Raw genomic sequence first — 23,809 nt, 5'->3', positions numbered from 1 at the left:
GCTGATGCTATGGAAGAAACTGAATAGCCCTGATGCCTCTCCAAGTCTTTTTCAAGCACTCCCTTGGTTTAGGTCGTGGTGTCATGTAGGTAAATTGAGTCCAGAAGTTGTGGATCCTCAAGTGGAATTTTTACATCCATCCCTCGCAGCTGTGGAGAGTTTAGACTAATCACAATTCTCCCTGGTATACCATCATCTCTGTAATTTGAAAAAGGATCAGGAGGAGCCTGAAGGCTTGCGGGGGGGGGGGGGGACATCTTAAAGAAACCTTTTGTCTCAAAATACATCACATGTGGAAAGGGAGCACTTGTTCCTTCAGTGCAAGGGGCTTAAGGAATGCACAAGTCAAATACGTTGTTGGCAGCCTTTCAGGTGTCCCTCAGAAATGCAGCGGCGCACATTTGCAATACAAAATAGCACCTTCTCGCTTTTGGCTCAGTTCCCGACCAGCTTTAGCAAGTGCCCATGTACATGTGTACATGGACAGCAATATCAGAACGGATAGAGATAGAGTATGCTCTCAGACTGTTTTCAGGGGAATTCAATCCCATGCTGGCAAATTCAGCTTGCACAACTTAAGCTGATTTGGAGCTCTTGCGTAACAAAGCTGTTTCTTCCCCGTAAGATAAGTCTTTCTGCTGTAAGCAAAGTGATGGGGAAAGTGTGGGGGGTGGAGGATGAGCCATATTGGTGATGAATACATCACTCACATAGTTTTGACCAATTTTCAGTTGCTTGATGTCTGAGCTTCAAAGACAAAGGAGCACCGCCCCATCTTCCCTTCACACTCTTGGAAGTGTATATATATTTATTATGCTGTGTCCTTGCTTATTTTACTCACCAGCCCTGCCTACCATCACCTGCTTGCCAAAACCACCTCTCCCCTGGGCAGGGGGCTAAAATAGAACTGGGGTATGATCGCACAGCAGTGTTCCATATCTCTTTATTTGGATCTCACCCCCTCCTCAATTCCTTTGTTTGTTGAGACCAGGGCTTCCCTGGCCATGAGGAAGGCTGAGGCAGCCACCTCAGGCAGCAGATCCCCAAGAGGTGGTGCCCCCACAGGTTCCCTGCTTTCCTTGCAACTTCCCTTGCTCGTGGGGAAGTGGTGGCTTTCAGTGAAATCCAATTGGAACCCGCTGCTGCTGCTTTACAGGCACTCACTGCTTTTTTTCTACCCCTAAACATTTTGTGAATCTAACGGGAGAAGAAACTAAAACTTTTAAATTTTTTAGTTTCTTCTTTAGCACGGTGAATTGTTAGTTCCGTTGAACAGTGTGGTGAATTGTCAGTTCTGTTGCTACCCCCGATGGCGGCCTCATTTCCTGTCACAGTGTTTCCTGAGTCTCAGACAGAAGCGGACGTTTAATGTGTGAAGTAGGAGTTGGAATCTAGCATGGTGATTGGTCAGTTTCATTGTTACCACCTCCGATGGCAGCTTCATTTCCTTTCCCAGCGTTTCCTGAATCTCAAATGGAAGCTTGTTCTTTGTACAGTGGTACCTCGGTTTACAGATGCTTCAGGTTACAGATGCTTCAGGTTACAGACTCCGCTAACCCAGAAATAGTACCTCAGGTTAAGAACTTTGCTTCAGGATGAGAACAAAAATTGTGCGGTGGCGGCAGCAGTGGGAGGCCCCATTAGCTAACGTGGTACCTCAGGTTAAGAACAGTTTCAGGTTAAGAATGGACCTCCAGAATGAATTACATTCTTAACCCGAGGTATCACTGTACTTTTGTCCATTTACTGTATTTATTTTTCCTGATTTGAACTATAAAATGGTGATTTTCTTGTGTCAAAATGAAAGTACTCCTAAACATATTTTTTTTTTTAGAAAAAAAAGCACTGGAGGCACTGCTGCATGACTCAGGTGGGGATTCAGGCTTTGGTGGTGGGGATCCTATGGCGGGATAGCAGCATCTTCCTGGTTAGGGCCTCACCACACATCATGATCCCCACACACGCTTGGCTGTGCAGAAGAGTGAGTGCAATAAGGACAGACAGCAGAGAAGTGGAATGGAATGGTGGGCGGAGTTAAAGTTGAATGACAGGTAGAGAGAGTCGGTTGGAAAATGACAGTTGAAAGGAGAGAGATTCGGCTGTGAGAGTCTGAGGGAAAGGGGGAACAAGATGAGAGGCATAACTGAAGTATATGTAACAGAGTTAGGACAGCTGTTCTTAAAGGTAGAACAGGCACTATCATGTATTTTTAGTCTGGACTTAGAGGAGTAGCTGAGGAACTGACTTTAGTGAGAACTTGGGGACAGGAGCTTGTAGATATGCCCAGGAAATGTCACAATTTGTTGGCAGCCTGGTGGGATCCAAAGCTGTGAGACAGGAGTTAAAACTGTGGGAGTGGGATCAAAATTTCGTAGCAGAGTAGGATCCTAATATATAAGAGCTAAATCTGCTAGAGCAGATTCATAATTTGGCCTCAGCGGTGTGGGATTTGAAGTTATGGGTTATTAATATATAAGAGTTATGCATCTGAGAGGAGAATTTGTAAGATGTGAATGTGTGAGATACATGTTAGTGGGATTTTTGAAACAGTGTAATAAAATCAGCGAGTCACCTTGAAATGCTTCAAAATTTGATTGCAGAACAAGCGTGACAACTTTGTTTGGGTCTGAGGAGAGAAATTAAAGAATGCCCTGTAACAAAGCTCCCAGGTCAAAAGAGGCTTGTAAGGATGCAGCTATGGATCTTGACTCAATCGACTACTGGAGGATAAAGGAGGTGCTGGAGATGACACGTCTGGAAGCGGAACAGAGGAAGAAAACGAAAGAGAATCAGAAAGAATTGGAATTAATAATGAACGACAATAAAAGAAACCAGAGAGAGATGGAGCATCAGAAACAGATAGAATGGGAGCAGAGGAAGAAGTATGAATTAGCGATGTTTAGAAGGGAAATAAAGGAGAAACAGGTTGCCAGAGAATATGAGGAGGTAGGGTCTGTGCAGAGTGTGTCCCAAGCAGGCCTTGCATTGAATATGCCAAAGGTAGAGCAGTTTATCTTGGAGAAACGAAGATTGCCTGAGAGCCAATTTATGCCAGAAGTGGGAGATGCCACTGGTAGTCCAAAGAGGCCAATTGAGGCCTGCATTTTGCCCACTGGTGGAGGGGATGAGCCTGTCTTGCTGGAATTGGCTGATAAGGCCAAGACGCCCAAAGTCATAGGGGGGAAGTCAGCTCAAGAGTTGGAGCGCATTCAAGAAGATGTAGAACGTCTGAAAGAAGAGCTCACAGTAGCCAATGCTGCAAAAGTAGAGCTACAGTTAAAGCTGGATGAGCTACAGAGATCAATAAAGTATTCTGAGAAAAAATGGGAGGATGAAAAAGAATTCTTGCATAATCAGAACATTCGGTTGGCTACAGAACTGAAGGCAAAAACAGATGAACTTCTGGTTCTTGCTTGGGAAAAAAGAAGTGAAATTCTGGGTCTTCAGTATGACCTGCAGAACAAGAAAGAGGAAGTGTCCTGCATGGAAAAGGAAGTCAGTGAACTAAAAAAATCAAATGAATATCTACGGAAACAGGTGGCAGATCTTTTAGTAGAAGTGAAGGAGGCAAAAGTACAGCAGCGAACTAGTATGGAAGAGAGATCCCACAATGAACGAAACACCCATATTGAGTTGTCTAATTCATACAAGACTTTTGCTGATGAATGGGAGACAAAATGCAAAGCATTATGTCAAGGTATACAGGAGCTGTGCAAATATCTGAAAGGCGCAAGTGAAGCTAACAAAGAAATACAGGATCATTTGGTTGAGATGCAACAATACATGGGGGGAAATAAAGGAAAAGATGCATTAGCTGGAGGAATAATGGGACAATGTGAATGATCTTGTTTCAGTCACCAAATGCATAGTGATCCTCTTTCCAGAGGCTGTGTTTGTTCCATCCCTCCAAGAGTCTGCAGGCATTTTTTGAATCAGAGATTATGGATAGTAATTTTGCTGTGGTGAAGCAGAAAGGGAACTTGTATGTCTGAATAAATGCAAGGCCAGCAAAAGAGACTGTGAAATTTCTTTATAGTTGTGGGAAACACCTGTGTGTTATTTAAGTCTATAACTTGACAAGATGCTGGAAACAGATAATCCAGGCAAAGGAATGTGGATGCAAGCTAGGGTTGTACATAATACCTGGGTATCTAAATGAATATGTAAGTGGCATTTCACCAAAGCAAGAGACTGTCAGCCTTGCTGGAACTTTGAACAAGGCTATGTGAATCCTAGAAGGGGTTACCTTTTTTTTGAAAATTGCTCCATGTGAATCTGGATTACATGTGGACCTTGTTCCTGGGCAAGTGACTCCCCCTCCTAGTTTGAACTGTCAGTCCTTTTGCTATTAAGGCTCTCTGTGGGGTCCAATAAGCAATTTGATGATGATATTATTTATTTTTGATACAATTGTCTCAAGGTGATGTACAACAAACACAGCAAAAACAGTTTAGAAACAGCACAAAAACAGCATATACATCTAAAAGAAAACCAAAACCCTACAAAATAAGATATCCATGGCAAAGATCCATTTATTCAGCTGAGGAAGCCTGTCAGAACAAAATTTCTTTCTGGAAAGTGCAGATAGTTTTTGTATCTTGTCAGCAAAGCTATTCCACAGATGTGTCCTGATTTCCCATACCTACACAGGGTAGATAAGAAGCATGCAAATAATTCTTTAATTTTACAGATGGATAGCTGAGGCTGACTGACCCAAAGACACCAAATGAGTTCATAATGGGGCAAGCATTGTCCTAGGCATAAATCTAATACATTCTCCAATGGACCAAACTGGCTAAGCACTTTCAAACGTTATTCCTATATACACAGCTTGGCTGAGGAAATCTGTACAGTGTATGCTGAATGCACTGTATTTGAACTGACAACACAAAAGGTTAAAAAATATTGCCACCCGTTGCCAGTCTCTTAAGCCATCCAATATGCCTGTATATTAAAAGATCTGGAATATCTCCCCTATGAATTTAGTTCGCCTAGGAATAACATATTTTTAAGTGGTTACAGCCACACAGGAAAAATTATTTTTGGATAAGTAGGTCAGCTCTGTAACAGCACAGGTGTTTCTGCATGTACAAGACACAGCAGGAAAATGTTTTTAAATAAATAAATGTTGCAATGCAAATTAAAAAAAAAAAAAAGGGGGGGAGAGAAAACACCCTCTGAACCCAAAAGCAACCCCTACTCATGAGCCAGTATCCTTTTTAATGAATCTGGCACAGTTTCAAAATTTCCACTCATAACCATGCCTGTTTGATCTCTATGAGGTATAGCAAACAATTGTAAAAGAGTTTCTGGCAGGAAAAAAGCACCATTGGCTTATGCTGGTGTGTATCAAAAAGTTCCCACTTCCAAATCAGCAATAATTAAGTGCACCATCAAAAAATAAAAATAAATATGCCACACCTGCTTTCTCTGGCACGCTGTTTCAGATCCTGTAGGCTCAGCAAGCAGCACTTCATTTCTAAAGAAAGAGAAGTGTCAGGACCATAGATAACCTGAAGAAACACAAGCCTGCCAACCTAGGAGTCCAGAAGGCATAAAAAGGGATTGCTCTCTTGCCATTGGTTGTGCTTGGATATTGAGGATCTCACAAGTATGAGGTCCGAAGCTGCTTTTAACCACTCCTGGGAGGGAGGTGAATCTGGCTCCTCCAAACATTTGGGGTGGTGGGGGGGGAAGAGACTGCAGTTTGCTAGTAGAGCACATACAAATGATTCCAGGGTCAGGCCTCGACACCTGCAATTAAAGGACCTGGAATCTCCTTCCTTGGAGAGCCAGTGTTGTATAGTGGTTAAGAACAGTGGACTCGTAATCTGGTGAACCGGGTTCGCTTCCCTGCTCCTCCACATGCAGCTGCTGGGTGACTTTGGGCTAGTCACACTTCTCTGAAGTCTCTCAGCCTCACTCACCTCACAGAGTGTTTGTTGTGGGGGAGGAAGGGAAAGGAGACTGTTAGCCACTTTGAGACTCCTAAGGGTAGTGATAAAGCGGGATATCAAATTCAAACTCCACTTCTTGGAGAGCTTGGATAGCCATCTGTTATGGATGATTTAGTTGAGATCCCTGCATTGCTGGGGGTTGGACTAGATGACCCTCAGGGTCCTATCCAAGTCTGCAATTCTACAATTCTATGAAACGCTTAAGCAACAGAGCTCCAATTTGGGATGTAGTTCACGGCTGGCAAGACAGCATTCCTGCACAAGCACCAATTTTGTCTTTTTCAAGAAGAGAAATTGTGTGATTTCCCAAAGTGCTGGGATAAGAAAAACTATGAGATTAAGATTGTTGCAAAATATTATGTTTCTTGCGGTGAGAAGAGCATCGCTAAAAAGCATAAGCAACTCCGATGATTTTGTTCAAACTTTAGGATATCTCCACCAGCAGGGGGCACTGCAGTGTGACATTTAAGGAGCAAGACACAAGTGGAATTACATTTGAAGCAATCATTTCAGTACAAACAGGTTCAACCTTTAGTAACTGTCTCTGGAAAATGCCCAAATTATCACCTGCAAGTTGAAAAGCAAGAGGTACTTTAATAGATATGATTAGTTGGCCAATATAGGTAGAGAATGAAAGGGAGAAAGAATCAAATCCATGTTTTTGTTTTTTAATCTTGCAGGTGACGCACAACTTCTGATCTCACCCCTTTAGGGTAATTACATAGAACCTGAAGGAATAATTTTAAGAGCAAGAAGGGGCTGCAGTAATTAGAAAACATGCAAAGATCGCTAAGTCATTATAGCGTGCAAGGCACTGACAAATTTAGCGGTTAATGGCACACATGCATAAATTATTCTGAATCATTGGTATCCTTTGAGGCTTTGCCCAGGATCTCTTAGGGAGTGTGCTCATAAAGTAATGTCTGCAGCACCCTTCACTATGGGGATACTCCAGTGGTGCTAGGTAACAATCTTCCTAACAGCTTTGAAATTGGCCAATTATTTGTGGAAATAACTTCTATTTCTGGGTGAAACGTCTCAGATTTTGATTCATTGGCAGGATACTGCCACCCCAACAGAATCTGAGCATATTTAATGTTGCCATATTTAATGTGCTCTAATATATATATATATATATATGCAGGTTTTGGTGTCCTCGGGTGTCTTCCCGTGTAAAAGTTGGGGTGTCTAGGCGACGTTTCGACGAGGTCTCACTCGTCATCTTCAGGCTGGTGCTTTCGGCTTCTTGTTACTGGAACAGAGCAGGATCTCAGTGTTTGAGTTCCTATAAATACTGTTGAGGAGGTGTGGTGTATAGCCTCCAATGTTCTGGGCAGAGAGGAGGTTCCCAGGCTAGTGTGCCTTTTCTTCTTTTGTTCCTTAATTACTTGAGGGATATCTTGAGTGATTTCTTGAGTGATTTCCTGAATCCCACTTAGGTGGGTCATTAGGTGTGGATTAGTTGCTAAAGCCTTCGTGTCTTGAACTCTTGAACTTTGTGAAGAGTTTTTCTGAGAAGATGGCTGTACTGCACTTGGTTGTGCTCTGGCTTGGCTTCGTGTATAGGGGCGAGCTGTGGTTTTGTGGCCTGTGCCAGCCAGATCTGTGTAGGGATTGCAGGGGAGTGCAGCATCCGGAGGTGCCACCCTGGTTTGGCTACTGGATGGTGTCTGTAGTTTATCTGTGGAGAGGGTCTGGGTTTGGGTCTGGTGTGGTTGATTGGTGATGGCGTTCTGTGTGCCTCTGGATCTGGTGTCAGATTTTGTGGGGAGGGCTAATTTCCAGATGTCTGGCAAGCGGGATGTGTCGTCACGCTTGTTCATGTTGTGAGGGTGTTTCTCTATCTCGATGGCTTCCATGATTATTCTCTTGTGGTGATGTTCCATGTTAAAGAGCAATTTGGAATCTGCAAAATTAATTTCGTGTCCTGTTTCTTTCATGTGTTGGAAAAGAGAGGAAGTTTTTTCTTCTTTTTTGACGGCATTCTTGTGTTCTGCGATACGTGCATTTATTCGTCTGTTTGTTTGTCCAATGTACGTGGCTGGGCAGACTTTGCAGGGTATTTCATAGACCCCTTGGTTTTCCAACTGAATTTTATCCTTGGGGTTTCTGAGGATATTGGCTATTTTTTGGTTGGTGCAAAAGGCTGTTTTGATATTGTGTTTATGGAGGATTTTGCTAATTTTATCTGTAGTGCCCTTGATATAAGGAAGGAGGGCTATGCCATTGTTTTCTTCTGTGTCTTGGTTTTTGGGGGGTGTTTCTTTTTGGATTAGCTTCGTAACCCTGTTTTGCTGGTATCCATTGGCAATTAACACATTTGAGAGATTCTGTAACTCAGTTGTCAAGTGGTCTTCGTCAGCCAGGCGTTTGGTTCTGGAGATGAGAGTCTTGGCTACGGAGTTTATTTGTGCAGGGTGGTGGTGTGATTGTGCATGTAAGTAGCGGTTGGTGTGTGTTTTTTTCCGGTAGATAGTGTGTCCTAGGGAGCCATCAGGTTTTTTGTAGATTAGGACGTCAAGGAAGGGAAGTTGGTTGTTGGCTTCTATTTCCATAGTGAATTGTATTTTGGGGTGTAGGCTGTTGAGATGTGTGAGGAAGCTATCCAGTTTTTCCTTACCGTGTGGCCAAATTACAAAGGTGTCGTCAACATATCTGAGCCAAAGTTTGGGTTTGTGTTCTGACTTGTCTAAAGCATTGGTTTCAAAGTGTTCCATGTGTTCTAAACCAATGCTTTAGACAAGTCAGAACACAAACCCAAACTTTGGCTCAGATATGTTGACGACACCTTTGTAATTTGGCCACACGGTAAGGAAAAACTGGATAGCTTCCTCACACATCTCAACAGCCTACACCCCAAAATACAATTCACTATGGAAATAGAAGCCAACAACCAACTTCCCTTCCTTGACGTCCTAATCTACAAAAAACCTGATGGCTCCCTAGGACACACTATCTACCGGAAAAAAACACACACCAACCGCTACTTACATGCACAATCACACCACCACCCTGCACAAATAAACTCCGTAGCCAAGACTCTCATCTCCAGAACCAAACGCCTGGCTGACGAAGACCACTTGACAACTGAGTTACAGAATCTCTCAAATGTGTTAATTGCCAATGGATACCAGCAAAACAGGGTTACGAAGCTAATCCAAAAAGAAACACCCCCCAAAAACCAAGACACAGAAGAAAACAATGGCATAGCCCTCCTTCCTTATATCAAGGGCACTACAGATAAAATTAGCAAAATCCTCCATAAACACAATATCAAAACAGCCTTTTGCACCAACCAAAAAATAGCCAATATCCTCAGAAACCCCAAGGATAAAATTCAGTTGGAAAACCAAGGGGTCTATGAAATACCCTGCAAAGTCTGCCCAGCCACGTACATTGGACAAACAAACAGACGAATAAATGCACGTATCGCAGAACACAAGAATGCCGTCAAAAAAGAAGAAAAAACTTCCTCTCTTTTCCAACACATGAAAGAAACAGGACACGAAATTAATTTTGCAGATTCCAAATTGCTCTTTAACATGGAACATCACCACAAGAGAATAATCATGGAAGCCATCGAGATAGAGAAACACCCTCACAACATGAACAAGCGTGACGACACATCCCGCTTGCCAGACATCTGGAAATTAGCCCTCCCCACAAAATCTGACACCAGATCCAGAGGCACACAGAACGCCATCACCAATCAACCACACCAGACCCAAACCCAGACCCTCTCCACAGATAAACTACAGACACCATCCAGTAGCCAAACCAGGGTGGCACCTCCGGATGCTGCACTCCCCTGCAATCCCTACACAGATCTGGCTGGCACAGGCCACAAAACCACAGCTCGCCCCTATACACGAAGCCAAGCCAGAGCACAACCAAGTGCAGTACAGCCATCTTCTCAGAAAAACTCTTCACAAAGTTCAAGAGTTCAAGACACGAAGGCTTTAGCAACTAATCCACACCTAATGACCCACCTAAGTGGGATTCAGGAAATCACTCAAGAAATCACTCAAGATATCCCTCAAGTAATTAAGGAACAAAAGAAGAAAAGGCACACTAGCCTGGGAACCTCCTCTCTGCCCAGAACATTGGAGGCTATACACCACACCTCCTCAACAGTATTTATAGGAACTCAAACACTGAGATCCTGCTCTGTTCCAGTAACAAGAAGCCGAAAGCACCAGCCTGAAGATGACGAGTGAGACCTCGTCGAAACGTCGCCTAGACACCCCAACTTTTACACGGGAAGACACCCGAGGACACCAAAACCTGCATTCCTGTACCCGTGAAAATCTACGAAAGCATATATATATATATATATATATATATATATATATCTCCATTCTCAAGGAAATCAGCCCTTAGTGCTCACTGGAAGGACAGATCCTGAAGCTGAGGCTCCAGTACTTTGGCCACCTCATGGGAAGAGAAGACTCCCTGGAAAGACCCTGATGTTGGGAAAGATGGAGGGCACAAGGAGAAGGCCGCGACAGAGGATGAGATGGTTGGATAGTGTTCTTGAAGCTACCAGCATGAGTTTGACTAAACTGCGGGAGGCAGTGGAAGACAAGAGTGCCTGGCATGCTCTGGTCCATGGGGTCACGAAGAGTCGGACATGACTAAACAACTAAACAAAACACACACACACAGAATGAACTCAGAGCAGACAGTTCTGAGTGAAGTGGACAAATAGACTGCCCTCACATAAGGTAGTTTCCTATGGAAAACAGATCTAACACAGAAGAGAGAGTTTAATAGTTAAACATGGTGCATAGCGTTACATGGGATGATGATGGTTTAAAAGCATGACACAATTCATTATGAACAGTTCTCTTTGTAAACAAAGGATTGCAGAGGTTGGACGTCATGGATGCTTTAGCTGAGATTCCTGCATCGCAGGGGGATGAACTAAATGACCCTTGGGGTCCCTTCCAGCTCTACAATTCTGCGATTCTATGAATGGAAGCTTCATTCTACCACATCAAACTATTTCTCCATCTCTAGCCTAGCATTGCCAATCTCTTCAGGTGCTTGACAGAGTTCTTTGCCACCACCTTCTGCAGGACGCCTTTGACAAGAATTGCCTGGGATCAAACATTTATCTGCATGCAAAGCTTGTCCCTTTCCAGTGTGATGTCAGCCGAAGGGACAACTTGCCTGCTCTGCCTGCTGAGAGGTACATGAGTGGCTTCTGCTCTGGGAACATACATAGATCATCACATGACTTCCCTCTTGCACGAGATGCAGGAGTTCGCCTTTACTCTAGAAATGTGGCTCAGGAATGGGGAATCTATGGCTCTCTCTCTTCCAATCTATGGAATCTATGGCCACCCGACCCTCCCATCAGCTCTAGCCAGCGTCATTTGTAGGCAAGGATTACGGGAGGAGGAGGAGGAGTTTGGATTTGATATCCCGCCTTTCACTCCCTTTCAGGAGTCTCAAAACGGCTAACATTATCCTTTCGCTTCCTCCCCCACAACAAACACTCTGTGAGGTGAGTGGGGCTGAGAGACTTCAAAGAAGTGTGATCGGCCCAAGGTCACCCAGCAGCTGCATGTGGAGGAGCGGAGACGCGAACCCGGTTCCCCAGATTACAAGTCTACCGCTTTTAACCACTACACCACACTGGCTCAACGGGAGTTGTGGTCCAGCAGCATCTTGATGGTTGCGGGTTTCCCGCCAGTGTTATAGCTTGTGTGAAACCATTCATAGTAGACCACATTTAATTCTTTACAGTTGTATGTTTTGCAGTACGAGAGAGAGAGAGAGAGAGAGAGAGAGAGAGAGAGAGAGAGAAAAGAAGAAGTAGAAGACATGGTGCAAAACAGGTCTGTAAGTAGGTTAATGAGATGTAGTGGGAAAGCAAAGGGATGTATGCACAGAACTGCCCCCCTCTACTAAAGCGTATGGGAAAACGCTTGTGGGTGGAAGATTTGTATGAGCGATGGATGTTCGTGCCTGCAAGGAATTATTGGATTGAGCTGATTGTGTGTGTGTGTGCGCACACACACACACATATCACAAACTGATGCAGAATGCCAGTGCAAGCACAGTCATGGGGGGGGGGGAAGAAAACAGAATGTAAATGTGAGGAAATAAATCTTTACTTATGGGTACAGTTTCACAAGCCACACCTGTGTTTGAAGATACATGCAGCTATAATTAATGAATTTACATCTGAGAGAAAACTGTGAGAGAAGACAGCTGTGAACCTTGCCTTTAAAAATGCAAGAAGAGGCCTGACGTTGATAGAGAGGAAATATTGGGCTTATTTGATGAAGCTCTGAATTTAATCAAACGGGCATTTTGTTTTGCAGGGTGATTTCTTTTTTTAAAATGCCATAAATTTATTTTATTTCATACACTGCTTGACTGTAGAAAAAAACAACACCTCAAAGCAGTCAAAATGTCTCTCATTTTCATGGCACATTTATCTGTAAATCTAGTGTGCAGCAAAGTCTCAGAATTCCCATAGTAAGCAGAAGTCCTTTGAAATCTTGTTTGTTAAAATTAAGGTTATGGGAGCTGGTTACATTTTATGTTAGGTTAGCTCCATGAGCAACCAGCAAAACAGTATAAAGTTTATTTTCCTAAGATTTGAAATGCAGCAGTGATGGCTTCCGGAAGTACATTGGCTGGAAAGCCATGGTGGAAGGAGGAAGAAGATTGGTGATGTGGGCTTGTGGGGGAGGGGACAAGGTATGTTTTACTTCCAACTGACATATGCCACAGTGCAAGATGAATAAAATCTGCATCTTTTGGTCCTGTCTTCTGGCATGGTCAGAACATGGCAGCCAAAACAAGGCACCTGGGATTGGGATCAGAAGCTAGGATGTAATGCTTAAAATGGGACAGTTGCGTAGTATGCTAGTCCAACATCCTGTTTTCACAGTGACCACCCAGATGCCTATGGGAAACTCTCAACAGGACCTGAGTGCAAGAGCACTCCTCGCTCCTGTGGTCTCTTGTAACCGGCATTCAGAAACATGACTATCTGTGACCATGGAAGGAGAGCAAGAGTCAACATGGCTCAGAGTACCATTGAATTTGTCCAATCCTCTTTTTACAGCCATCAAAGTTGTCCACCATCTGAGTGTTTGCGTGTTCAGGAAGACACAGGGCCCTGTCCTGGTCTCTGATCCATAATTGACTTCTGACTTCTGCTCAATGATTGAAATTAAGATCTTCACGTCAAATTTGACTATGGACTAACATGAACTTATCTCTACTCATAAACTCTTATCTCTAGTACTGTAACGAATTATTGTGTTATACATATCCTTATGAGTTTGAGTTTGAAATCTCTGTTTGAGTTTGGAATCTCTATTTGAGTTTGTAATCCTTGTCAGAATACATACTTCTGAATTATTAGTTTTTGTTACAATTGACTATTGATTTGCGAGTAGGGACCACTCCCACTATTGAAACTTATATTGGCCAGAGTTCTGGGTGAGCTTTTTTCTTAGCCTACCAAAGAGCCTTGCATAAATGTGTAATGCACAATGGAACTTAAAAAAACGTGTATACCTTTTTTATATAAAAAAACCTCTCTGGCCTCCAGAAATCCCTCAGAGATGTGCAGGTCCTGGGCCCCAGATGATAAGCATGGAAAGAACAGCATTCAGTGCCAATATCCATTATTAGATATTACATTTCAAAGGTTCCAGTCTACAGATAGCTCATCTTAGATTAATAATGGATACTCATATAAACTGTGAGAGGATAACTTTCAGAAACAGCAGAGATACAGGATTACTTTTGTTCTTGCAAGGAAGCCCTACTAACACGTCAGAAGGCCAGCTGCAAAAAAGGGGCACTTTTAACAGACAATTTAGAGAGGTTAAATCTAAAAAATCCTTCTCAGTTACTTGGGTCATATCCACCCTTACTTTTTGCCCCTCTTTTGCCAGGCAGAGGTCTGTACTTTAAAGTTCCGTGTCCAAATGGATTTTTAAAAAAATTGTCCTGAGCTTTCCCTGTGAAAACCACTCTTTAAATCTTAATCAGAGCAAACGTCAATTCATGTTTTCCAGAGAATGACGTTTCCTCCAATTGAGCATTAAAGAGTGGGTTTTTGCAAGGAAAGCTCTGGAGCAATAATAATAATAATAATAATAATAAAATGCTCCAAAATGCTGTTTTAAATCACTGACCATGCTTGGAAAGAGTGGAGGAAAGGTAAATTTGGATAATAAGCCCTTAATCTCTGTTTGCTGAATTTGTTTTGAGACAACAGGGAGCAGTCTTCCCCCCAGATCTCTATTGCCCATTATGGACAGGTGTTATACCTAAACAATTTTGGTCCTTAGCTTAAAATCTATAAACTATCATCGTTGGCTTTCCATATTGCAGTCTGTATATTTTTTCAGGATTGTGTGTGTTTTCTCTTTATTCCTGTGCATCTGCAAGTAGCATCAGGACTAAGTTCCTAGTTATGTCTTAAGCGTCTTGTTTGCTATTATGCAAATGCGATCTTCATTTACTTGAAAAATCATGATAAAAAAAAAGAAGTCATCTAAGCCTTTCACCACCGTTGCATGTTATGATAGCTAATTTGATTCATTAAGGAGTGTGTCCTTTTGGCAGTCCTGAATTGCAATTCATAGAAGTGCATTTCTTTGTATGATTCCAAGTTCTTAGGTTACAAATCTGATTTTATTTGCAACCATGTCTCTATCATACCTTCATCAGCTCTTTGTCTCTAGTCTAAATATGCTTGATATGATCCAGTTTCGATATTGAGCATTTTATAAATGTTTTGGTTAAATCTACTCAGTGCTTTTTTCTGGGGGGATGCAAGGGTACGCATACCCCTAAACATTTTGTGAATCTAAGTTTGGTCTCATTGAAGGGCAATATTTCAATATGAGTAGGAAAATGAGAGTCCCCCTAAACATATTTTTTTAGAAAAAAGCACTGAATATACTGCAGGAAAACTAGCGGTTAGCAGGGAGTGACAAAGGACAAAATGATTTTTTAAATATCCTACACAGTTATAAAAATCGTGATGAGTTGTGCTTATTTTCCAGAGAAAGGAGCATAGTTGCACCTGCAGTAGGGCTATGTTTTCTTTATCGCTGTGACAGAAAACATGAATCATGGATTCTTGCGGATTTTTCCTGTGTACATCATGGGCTTCCTCTTATTTATCACAATTCCTATAGGAACCAACCCTGGCCTTGAGTAATAAGTATGTTGCCATGCTCTGGGACATGTGTTGAAAAAAAGAAGTTTATTATACAAGATGACTCAACCCTGCCTGCAGCCACTGAAAGCAAAAGGGAGCGGAAATGTTGACATCTTGACCTTCGTATTATCAAGCCCAACTTGATGTGTGGACTCATTTGTTTATATCTCAACTAGATCCACTGAGGTGAGGCCCTGCGCAAACCTGCAAACTGTAAGGGAGTGTCAGATGTAGCAACAGAAGGACTTCAGTTCACCTGCGCCGTAAAGAAAGCCGACACAGGAGTCAGGTATGCAGCCTGGAGCAGTGGTTTTCAACCAGTGTGCCGTGGCACCCTGGGGTGCCTTGAATGATAACCGGGGTACCATGGGCAACACTGGCCTCTGTTCCTCTTTCCTTCCACCCTTCCTCTAATGCTCTCTCATGTCTCTGTTTCCCAAAGGCTTGCACAGCTGCAGCAGTCCCAACTACAAGCTCCCCAGGTGAATGGTGCCTCTGGAGACGGCCAGTGGGTGCTTCCCAGGCCCCTGTAGGGCAGTGTGAGGAGGCACCTTTCTTTGGGGGCGGGGGGCCAGCTCAGAGACCAGGGGTGGCAGGAAGAGGGGAGAAGAGAGGAAGCTGAAGGAATACTGCACAAGGGAGGGTTTGAAAAGGGATGAGGGGCTGCCAGCTCTGCAGGCAAGGGGTGACCATAACTGGGCTCCTGAGTCCCACAGGGGAGACGCAGGAAGAATGTAGTTGGTCAAGGGAGCCGTGGACTCAAAAAGGTTGAAAACCTCTGGTCTAGAGGTTCATCCCTCACAGAGACTCAGGCAAATACTGTTTAGGGGCTCAAGAGCGAAGAACATACCGTACTCACAGTATGGACACCTAAGAATGACAGAATATGAAGAGGTGTGGAATTAAGAAAGAACACAAGTGTGAAAGCAGAAGACAGCCAGTGGCAGGATAAATAGAGCAAGGAAGAAGTACACTGAGAAGCATGGTACAAAGGACAGTAATGTGTGTTTTAGCTTAATAATAATAATAATAATAATAATTTTATTATATATACCCCCCCCCCCCAAATCTGGCTGGGTTTCCCCAGCCACTCTGGGCAGCTGACAACATATAGAAAAACATAATATGGTCATCCACTAATGGAGGAAACAAAAGCACCATTCAGGTGTGCTGCAGTTAGGGATGGGAGAAATTTGTTTTGGGTTGCATTTACAGGTGAACCTATCTAATCTGCCCTTCCTGAAACGAAATGTGAATCAAGACACAAGCATCCTTTGAAATTTGCACTTCCTTAAATTTTGCAATTCAGTTGTCCATTTGACTAATGTGTAGAAAAATGTATATGGTGGAGTAAATTCTGCACTAAATGTGTTTATTTGTGAAAATAAAACAAAATGCTAGTGCCTAAAATTTATTTACTAAATAAAATTTGTACGCTTGATTGTAGTAAAAACCTCAAAGCAGCTGTAACTGTGGGCTAGCCATGTGTTACAACTTATGGCCCTGTGTCAGGTGTACATTCCAATTTGCACCAAAATACATATTTGGACGATTCAACAAACGTGTGGACGATCATCAAAATGGGGATGGGGAATGTGCCTATAAGCATTGGTAAAACTACTGCAGATCTGTGGTGCTGGGTTGCAGGTGAATGATGTCAGGCTTTCTTTTCTTTTCTTTTTTTATAGATTTTGTAGCGGTCCAAAATACAGTACAGGCATCCCCCCACTTAAGCACAATCAACTCGCACAAGACCACATATACCTGCGTTGGTGGGATGTAAATAACTCAATTCAAACCTGGAAATGGTGGGAGAGAACTGGAGAGTCCACATGGCTTGTGAGGAGACCCTCCCTAGAGCCCAAAGAGAATGTCAGTGAGGGTGAATGAAGCCCTGAGGAGATCAGAGGTGCAGTGGGGCTTTGTTTATGCTGCTCAGCCTCCCCATCTAACAGCTGACGTTAGCAGCTGTAGCGTAGCAGCAGCAGCCTCTTTCCCTTGCTTCCTCCTGCCTCCTGCCGGCCCCAGATCTTCAATTCTACTTGTGGATATTTTTGGATACAGTATTTTTGGTATGGATTGAAGAAAGAGTGGCAGAGAGGGTGTTTAAAGGGTGTTTAGAGGGCGCTCCCCACTTAATAAATTTCACTTGTGCATGCAGGAGCCCAGAACGTAACCACTGTGTTAGTTGGGGGGGGGGGGTTTCCTGTAGATACTTATGAAGAAGGTAGGTATACTGGTTAGGTGTGTAGAGACCTGTTAAAAATGTGAATTTTGATTTCTTATTAAAAGAGTGAACATATTTACAGCCACACTGTCCATTTTTCAGCACAGTATGTGTGCATGAGAGAGAGAGAGAGAGAGAGAGAGAGAGAGAGAGAGAGAGAAGAAAATTAAAGAGAAGTTTGAGGAATAACACCAAAGGCACAGAGCATATGGGAATGTAGAGATTTCCATTTTCTATAAGGAGCATATAATGAAGGAAGAATGTTACTCTTATGAAAGCTGGACATCATCTGATACCACAGAACCACTTCTATCTCTTGCATTCTTTCCATGTTTAGTTTGAAAACGCCTTTCATGGGCTTTCAGTACATTCTTTGATTTTCTGCCAGTGGTTTTTTTATTTTTAAAAATATATATTGAAGAATTACTCTTGGTGTTGAGTAACTTGCAGCACAGAGCAATAGAAAAGGCTGGTTTGTGAGATGGAAGCCATGCACTAATCTCCTGTTCCCTGGAATGCCCCAGTATGCTGCTTGGGTGTGCAACTCTCTGCACATGTCCCAAACGCGAAGGGAGAAGCAATAATGCTCTATTAAGCCCTATAGAGAGTCCTCAAAAATCTGGATGCTGTCCTTTCAAATGGAGAAAGATCATAATTTATGTAGCATTCTTCCCCTGAGTGCTCAAAGCTTTGCGTATATCACGTCACTAATCCTTACAAAGCCTTCTAAGGTAGGGTAGTATTATATTTTTGTCTCTCAGTTTCTGTGGATGTGCAGGATGAGATTGGGGCCCCTGGGGGGGGGGGGTGAATGAAGTTTTGGGCACATGTTATTTCATTCCTCTTCCTTCTACGTTTTTGCAACCTAAGTGCTTATTGGCCTTCAGCTCCAAAAGAAGGCAGATAATCAAGATACCCATGGAATCTGCTTTTAATGGTTCCAAGGCTTTGCCGAATGAGAAAGAATTTGGCTGAAATGAGAAAGACTGGCCAAAATTCTAGGATCAAGGACCCATAAGCGGGAGTCGAGAAAACATTTGGGAAAAATGATGTACCGGTGGTATATTACGCAGGTCAAATTGGCCAAAATGTATAAATTGAACAATAAAGCCTGTTGGAAATGTAAATTAAAAGATGGGGATCTCTACCACTTGTGGTGGGATTGCGAAAAGATGAAAAAGTTTTGGGACCTAATATATAATGAATTGAAAAAACTTTTCAAGTACACATTTCCGAAAAAACTGGAAATCTTTTTATTAGGGATAATAGGGAAGGAAGTAAAAAAGGAAGACCATAAATTATTTCAATATGCTACTGCAGCAGCCAGAATGCTTGTGGCCCAAAAATGGAAATTACAGGAGACCCCAACGATAATAGAATGGCAGGCCAAATTTTTTGAGTACACAGAATTAGCTAAAATGACATATAGAATTCGAGACCAAAAAGGTACAAAGTTCGAAGAAGAGTGGGGTAAATTTGTGGTATATATAAGAAATATCTGTAAAAGTTTAAAAACTACGGCAGGGTTAACATAAATCCTGTGATGTGTATAGAAGGTCAATAAGAATCTACAAGAGAAGATAGGTTTTAAGAAAACCGACGCAGGGAAGGAAGGAAGTCGCGGTGTGGAGATACGCGATCTAAATAAGATGACACAAAATGTTAATTGTAAAAGATTGTTTTATTTGTTGTTTGTGGAAAATTTAATAAAAAAGCATTAAAAAAAAAGCGGGAGTCAAGAAAACTTTAGAAACTCATGTCACTTATGTTTTGTTTATATTCCCCTGACAGTTTTAATAATGCTGAAGATTTAGCTTTGCATTCTCAACATCTGAGTGGTATTTCTCTTTGAGTTACAGAGCAATTAGGACTTTTCACACAGTACATGCAATGTTTTTTTATGGCCTCGGGCAGAAGTTTTTGGCGGTTTTGCTGAAACCTGGGGTCCTAAAGAGAGCTGTCAGGAGTTGAACCTGCAACCTTTTGAATGCTCAGCCACTGAGCTAGATGCCTTCCACCCCGATCTGCCATTTCCCATAATCCATGAGTATGGAGCTAACCTTACACGATATTCTTTCTTGATGAGGCTCAAAAAGGGCATTGCAATCTCTGAGATGGGTTAACCCTTTTGCTGAGTCCTGCTTGCACTGGCCGAAGTGAACAACTTTATTTGAATGTTTGGCTGGTTATATAGCTCAATGCAAATATTTTACGGCTTGGGTAATTTATCAAATTATTTCTCAAGGGGGGTGAAATAATTTTGGGAAGAAAATAAATTTGCAAGTAAGTGGCCAATCTTCCAGTTGTGAGAATATTTGCCAGCCCTCAGCTTTGATTTATCATTAATTTTTGCCAAATAATGTGCTAATGGACCAGAATTTGCGTCTCTTATTCCCTAACTTGTATCTAAAATGGCCAATTCAATTTTATTTCGTCATTTTCACTCTCGGGACCAAGATGGCCTGAACTTACATACTTAGATTGGAAATCAATGTACTGTTAAACTGTAACACAGGCTCTGAGTAGTTGCTATTAAACAGAAAAATAAAAAGCATTCAGTTAATGTGTAATTAATAGTTTGGCATTTCCCCTGAGTTTAGCCCGGGACCCTTTCTGTTTCTGTTTTGTATTACTGAACTCCCTTGCCAAATATTTCCAGATCGTATAGATTTAGATAGGACATGTTCCAGAACTTGTAGCATTTTTATTTTGACTTTTATAGTATTTATTGGAATAATGAAAATAATACTTTGACAACTTACCAAATATATGGCAATATTCACACATAAATAGTTAAATGAAGTGTCCGGGCATTTTTTCCATGAGGCGTATTAACCAGGGGTTAAGGTTTATAGCTACTTGGATGGATATTCTTTTCTTTTTTTTTAACACTTCAGTGTTACTCATCCTCTTAACCAGCCAGTTGGATGCAATGCTAAACTAAGGATGGGGAACCTGACGTCCTCCAGGTGTTTTTGAACTCAGCCTCTGGTCAACTTCAGCCAGCATGGCTAATGGTCATGAATGGGAGCTGCAGTCCAGCATCTAAAGAACTGCAGTTTCCTCATCCCTGAACTAAACCATAGTTTTATTTATTTATTTCTAAACTGCTCTTCCATACAGTAATAATAATAATAATAATAATAATAATAATAATAATAATATATTATTTGTATCCCGCCCATCTGGCTGGGTTTCCCCAGCCACTCTGGGCGCTTCCAACAAAGATTAAAAATACATTAAAATGTCACACATTAAAAACTTCTCTGAACAGGGCTGCCTTCAGATGTCTTCTAAAAGTCAGATAGTTGTTTATTTCCTTGACATCTGATAGGTGGGTGTTCCACAGGGCGGGCGCCACTACTGAGAAGGCCATCTGCCTGGTTTCCTGTGACTTCGCTTCTCGCAGTGAGGGAACCGCCAGAAGGCCCTCGGCGCTGGACCTCAGCGTCTGGGCAGAACAATGGGGGTGGAGACGCTCCTTCAGGTATACAGTATATCAAGGTGGCTTACAAACATTAAAAAATTAATAACATCAATCCATAAATCATAATCAGAATCATCAATAAAACGACAGGAACTACAAGTTGGTAAAAAAAGAGAAATTCATATTGCGAAAGGCCAGTTTAAACAGTACAGCTTTCAGAAGTCTTAGAAGGGATGGCAAAGACATTCCTGCAGAATTTCTACCAGTAGGGAGTTCCACAGGGCAGGGCCTGCCAAAGTATAGGCTCACAGTTGCAATTCCCGACAGCTCCTAACAAATTGCAGTGCAGTGCCCAGAGTTCTTTGAGCGAAAGAATGTGCTTTGAATGAACTTTGAAGGTATAGTGTGAGCCCAGCCACCACCTTTTGGGTTAAACTGGGAGTAGAATTGCCAGCCTTAAGGCAGGAACAGGAGGTGGCGACAGAAGGCAGGTCCAAGGAAATCAGGAGCTCTGAGTGCAGTATGACATAATCATGCCATGTGGATAAAACTGTCTCTCAGGATACTTTCCTCACCCTTAGGGCAAAGGAATGAAGGCACTGTTTAAAACATCAGCATCTTTCTTTACCACTGACCCGCACTGCTGGTCAACCCTTCCAATCTTAGGCCCCACTGAAGGAATGCCCTCTCTTTATCCTGGACTAGAATTAAGGTGGTGTTGTGACTGTCAGATATTTCCTGGTAAATGAAAGTTACATCAAAGTTGTTTGCCATAGCCTTAAACGCTGCTGGGAAGACATGTGAAGCCCTTACAGTTGAGAATCCTTTTTTTGGGAGATCCTGACTTCCCACCCAAATCCACAAGTCATCTTGAAAAACCCCACTGTTTTTAAGTCTCATTTGTCAAGACTCTTCAGTCAACCTATGGGAGTTGGTTAAAAGAGGAAGTGTTGGGATTCAATATCATATCTACTTTTCATGTACCCTAATCTCTGACGTTATTACATTGCCATATTAAAGACGTAAGCTCAACCTGTCTGGCATAATTTGTTTGTAACAAGTAATCATAGCGTTTTGAGATTGACTAGATCATATACGTTCTAAGTTTGCAGCTTGGATCCAGGTGGGGGCAGAATTGGCCGCTCCTCGATTTTAGTCATTGCTGTGCATTCATGCCATATATTTGCTAAGGAACAATCCTTTACTGTTGAGGCAGCTTGCTGCAACTTGTAGAGAACACAATGTTTGCTAAATTTGAATGTAATCCATTTTACATTTTCATACATAGAGGCTTCCATCTGTGGAAGATCAAAAAGTCATTATTGCTGGTAAACTCACCATCTGGCCAGAGTAGGTTAGAAGAAAGATCAACTTGACCCATACCTATCACCTCATTAAGCAGTTGTTGCTCATTTGTAACGTGGAATCCCACCACACCTTTTCCTTTAAGGAAGCTCTTCTTTCCTCGGGACGTTGTATTTTCCCAGCACTCCATCAACAATATACTCTTGGGGAAGTGAAATGTGAAATGTTTTCCCCAGCTAGTGGGGCCATTGTGATTTTTAGTGCTTCCTGGAATTTGATTACATGAAAGTCACAGGCACGTATTGGATAGTGCCTGTGATGTCACTTATGGTCAGTGACAGCTTCAGATGACACCACTGTCTAGAATACACCTTCCCCATGTCCAGTGCTATTTTGGTGACAGAACTCACCATGAACGCCTCCCTTGTTCTCTCATAATGGTGCTCACCTGAGAGTTCTGGTGAGTTCTGACTGAAAAAAGCCCCGCCTGTGACAAAAGGTTACAACATTTGGGCCATTTAGTTTAGGGAAAAGGTGAGTGAAGGGGAACATGATAGAGATGCGTAAAATTTTGCCTGATTTGAAGAAAGTGAATGGAGAGTTATTTTTCTCTATCTAGATACCCGAACCTGGACATTGAATACTGGAAGATTCGGGACAGACACAAAAAGAAAGTACGTCTTCACAAAGTCCATAATTTATCTCTGGAATTCACAACCACAAGACGTAGTAATGGCCAGTCATCAACAATTCCCAGAACTCTTAACAAACTACAGTTCCCAGGATTCTTTGCAGGGAAAATGTCCTTTGAACGTATGCAGCCTTATGGCTCTTAGCTTCAAGAAAGATGCAGGGGCTACACAGCCATTTGTTGCTGAGGATGCTTGAGCTCTGGATTTTTTGTTCTGAGCAGTGGGGGTGGACTGGATGGCCGAGAATAAACCTTCCACCTCCACCTCAAGGCTTCTATGGTTTTTCCTTTGCTCCGTGACAGATTATAGCACCTCACAGATGGATGTGTCTATGGCCTATCGGTTGTTAGTGCTGAACTTCAAATGACATAATTCATTTAACCTTTCCACTCTTGCTGTGTTAGTGCAAAAGTAACTGTAAATCTTGTTGACTATTGCTTGTATATGTATTGGCAGCAAGTCAACTTTCAGCTTGGACAACATGGGAACAATATGCGCAGCACAGCGAAAAACCCATTAACTGTCTCTTTCTTTCCTCCCGGCGCTCATAGAACACATTTAGGTCCCAGGTGATCGGCTTTTACAAATATTAATACAGGATTAACTGGCACCAGCTCACAGTCGTGTATTTGGTTACACTCACTTTTCAGTAATATTTCATGATATTCTATAACCCAGGAAGGTAATGAGTTTTGCCAGTTGAGGCGGCAGTGGGAGATGATGGGGCAGCTTCCCCCACTTGTCAAAGTAATGTTTTAGAAAGGCATTTAGGGATGGCACAGAATAGCCTCCCTGCCCCCAACCTAATGTTTCATATGACTTGGGATACTCATTTGGAAGTATCTATTTTGCTGGTCAATACAGAGGTTTAGTACACACTTTGTTATAAACAATTAAATGGACCTAAATGCCAGGTATGTAGGCCAAATGCAGAAATATATATTGCAGCAGTTGTCCACGTTGTTGTATGTCCTGTATTGGATTTTCATTTGCAAGCAG

At 42.3% G+C, this 23,809-nt stretch overlaps 2 protein-coding genes across 8 annotated transcripts; one reads left to right on the top strand and one right to left on the bottom strand.

The window, feature by feature from the left end:
- The first annotated feature begins 1,766 nt into the window (after positions 1 to 1,766).
- LOC310682408 (uncharacterized protein) lies at positions 1,767 to 22,489 on the top strand. Of its 7 annotated transcripts, none has more exons than XR_014513898.1 (3): positions 1,771 to 2,184; positions 11,724 to 15,448; positions 15,987 to 16,854. XR_014513898.1 is itself a non-coding variant. In XM_083451262.1 (2 exons), exon 2 carries the CDS (start codon positions 2,647 to 2,649, stop codon positions 3,841 to 3,843), a length of 1,197 nt encoding a protein of 398 aa, XP_083307388.1. In that variant the 5' UTR covers positions 2,042 to 2,184; positions 2,601 to 2,646; the 3' UTR covers positions 3,844 to 4,977. The 7 variants fall into 7 exon arrangements, 2 of the variants coding, with proteins under 2 accessions (XP_083307388.1, XP_083307389.1); XR_014513895.1 differs by lacking the exon at positions 15,987 to 16,854 and adding an exon at positions 21,651 to 22,489 and having other exon boundaries at positions 1,772 to 2,184; XR_014513896.1 differs by lacking the exon at positions 15,987 to 16,854 and adding an exon at positions 21,651 to 22,489 and having other exon boundaries at positions 1,772 to 2,184; positions 11,709 to 15,448.
- LOC310682062 (uncharacterized protein) lies at positions 6,382 to 9,689 on the bottom strand (the record flags this gene model as incomplete). Its single annotated transcript, XM_083450307.1, has 3 exons — positions 9,578 to 9,689; positions 7,618 to 8,679; positions 6,382 to 6,524 (listed from the first exon to the last, which is right to left on the bottom strand). Exons 1-3 carry the CDS (start codon positions 9,582 to 9,584, stop codon positions 6,382 to 6,384), a joined length of 1,212 nt encoding a protein of 403 aa, XP_083306433.1. The 5' UTR covers positions 9,585 to 9,689.
- Positions 22,490 to 23,809: the final 1,320 nt, after the last annotated feature.

Source organism: Podarcis tiliguerta (assembly GCF_965153285.1).
Source record: "Podarcis tiliguerta genome assembly, chromosome: 7".
In the NCBI taxonomy this organism is placed as follows: Eukaryota; Metazoa; Chordata; class Lepidosauria; order Squamata; family Lacertidae; genus Podarcis; species Podarcis tiliguerta.
The sequence above is the reverse complement of the archived record's forward strand: the minus strand, read 5'-3'. Positions and strand labels throughout refer to the sequence as shown.

Bases quoted from the DNA above. Each gene is read 5' to 3' on its own strand.
- LOC310682408 (XM_083451262.1), top strand. From the start codon at position 2,647: ATGCCCTGTAACAAAGCTCCCAGGTCAAAAGAGGCTTGTAAGGATGCA.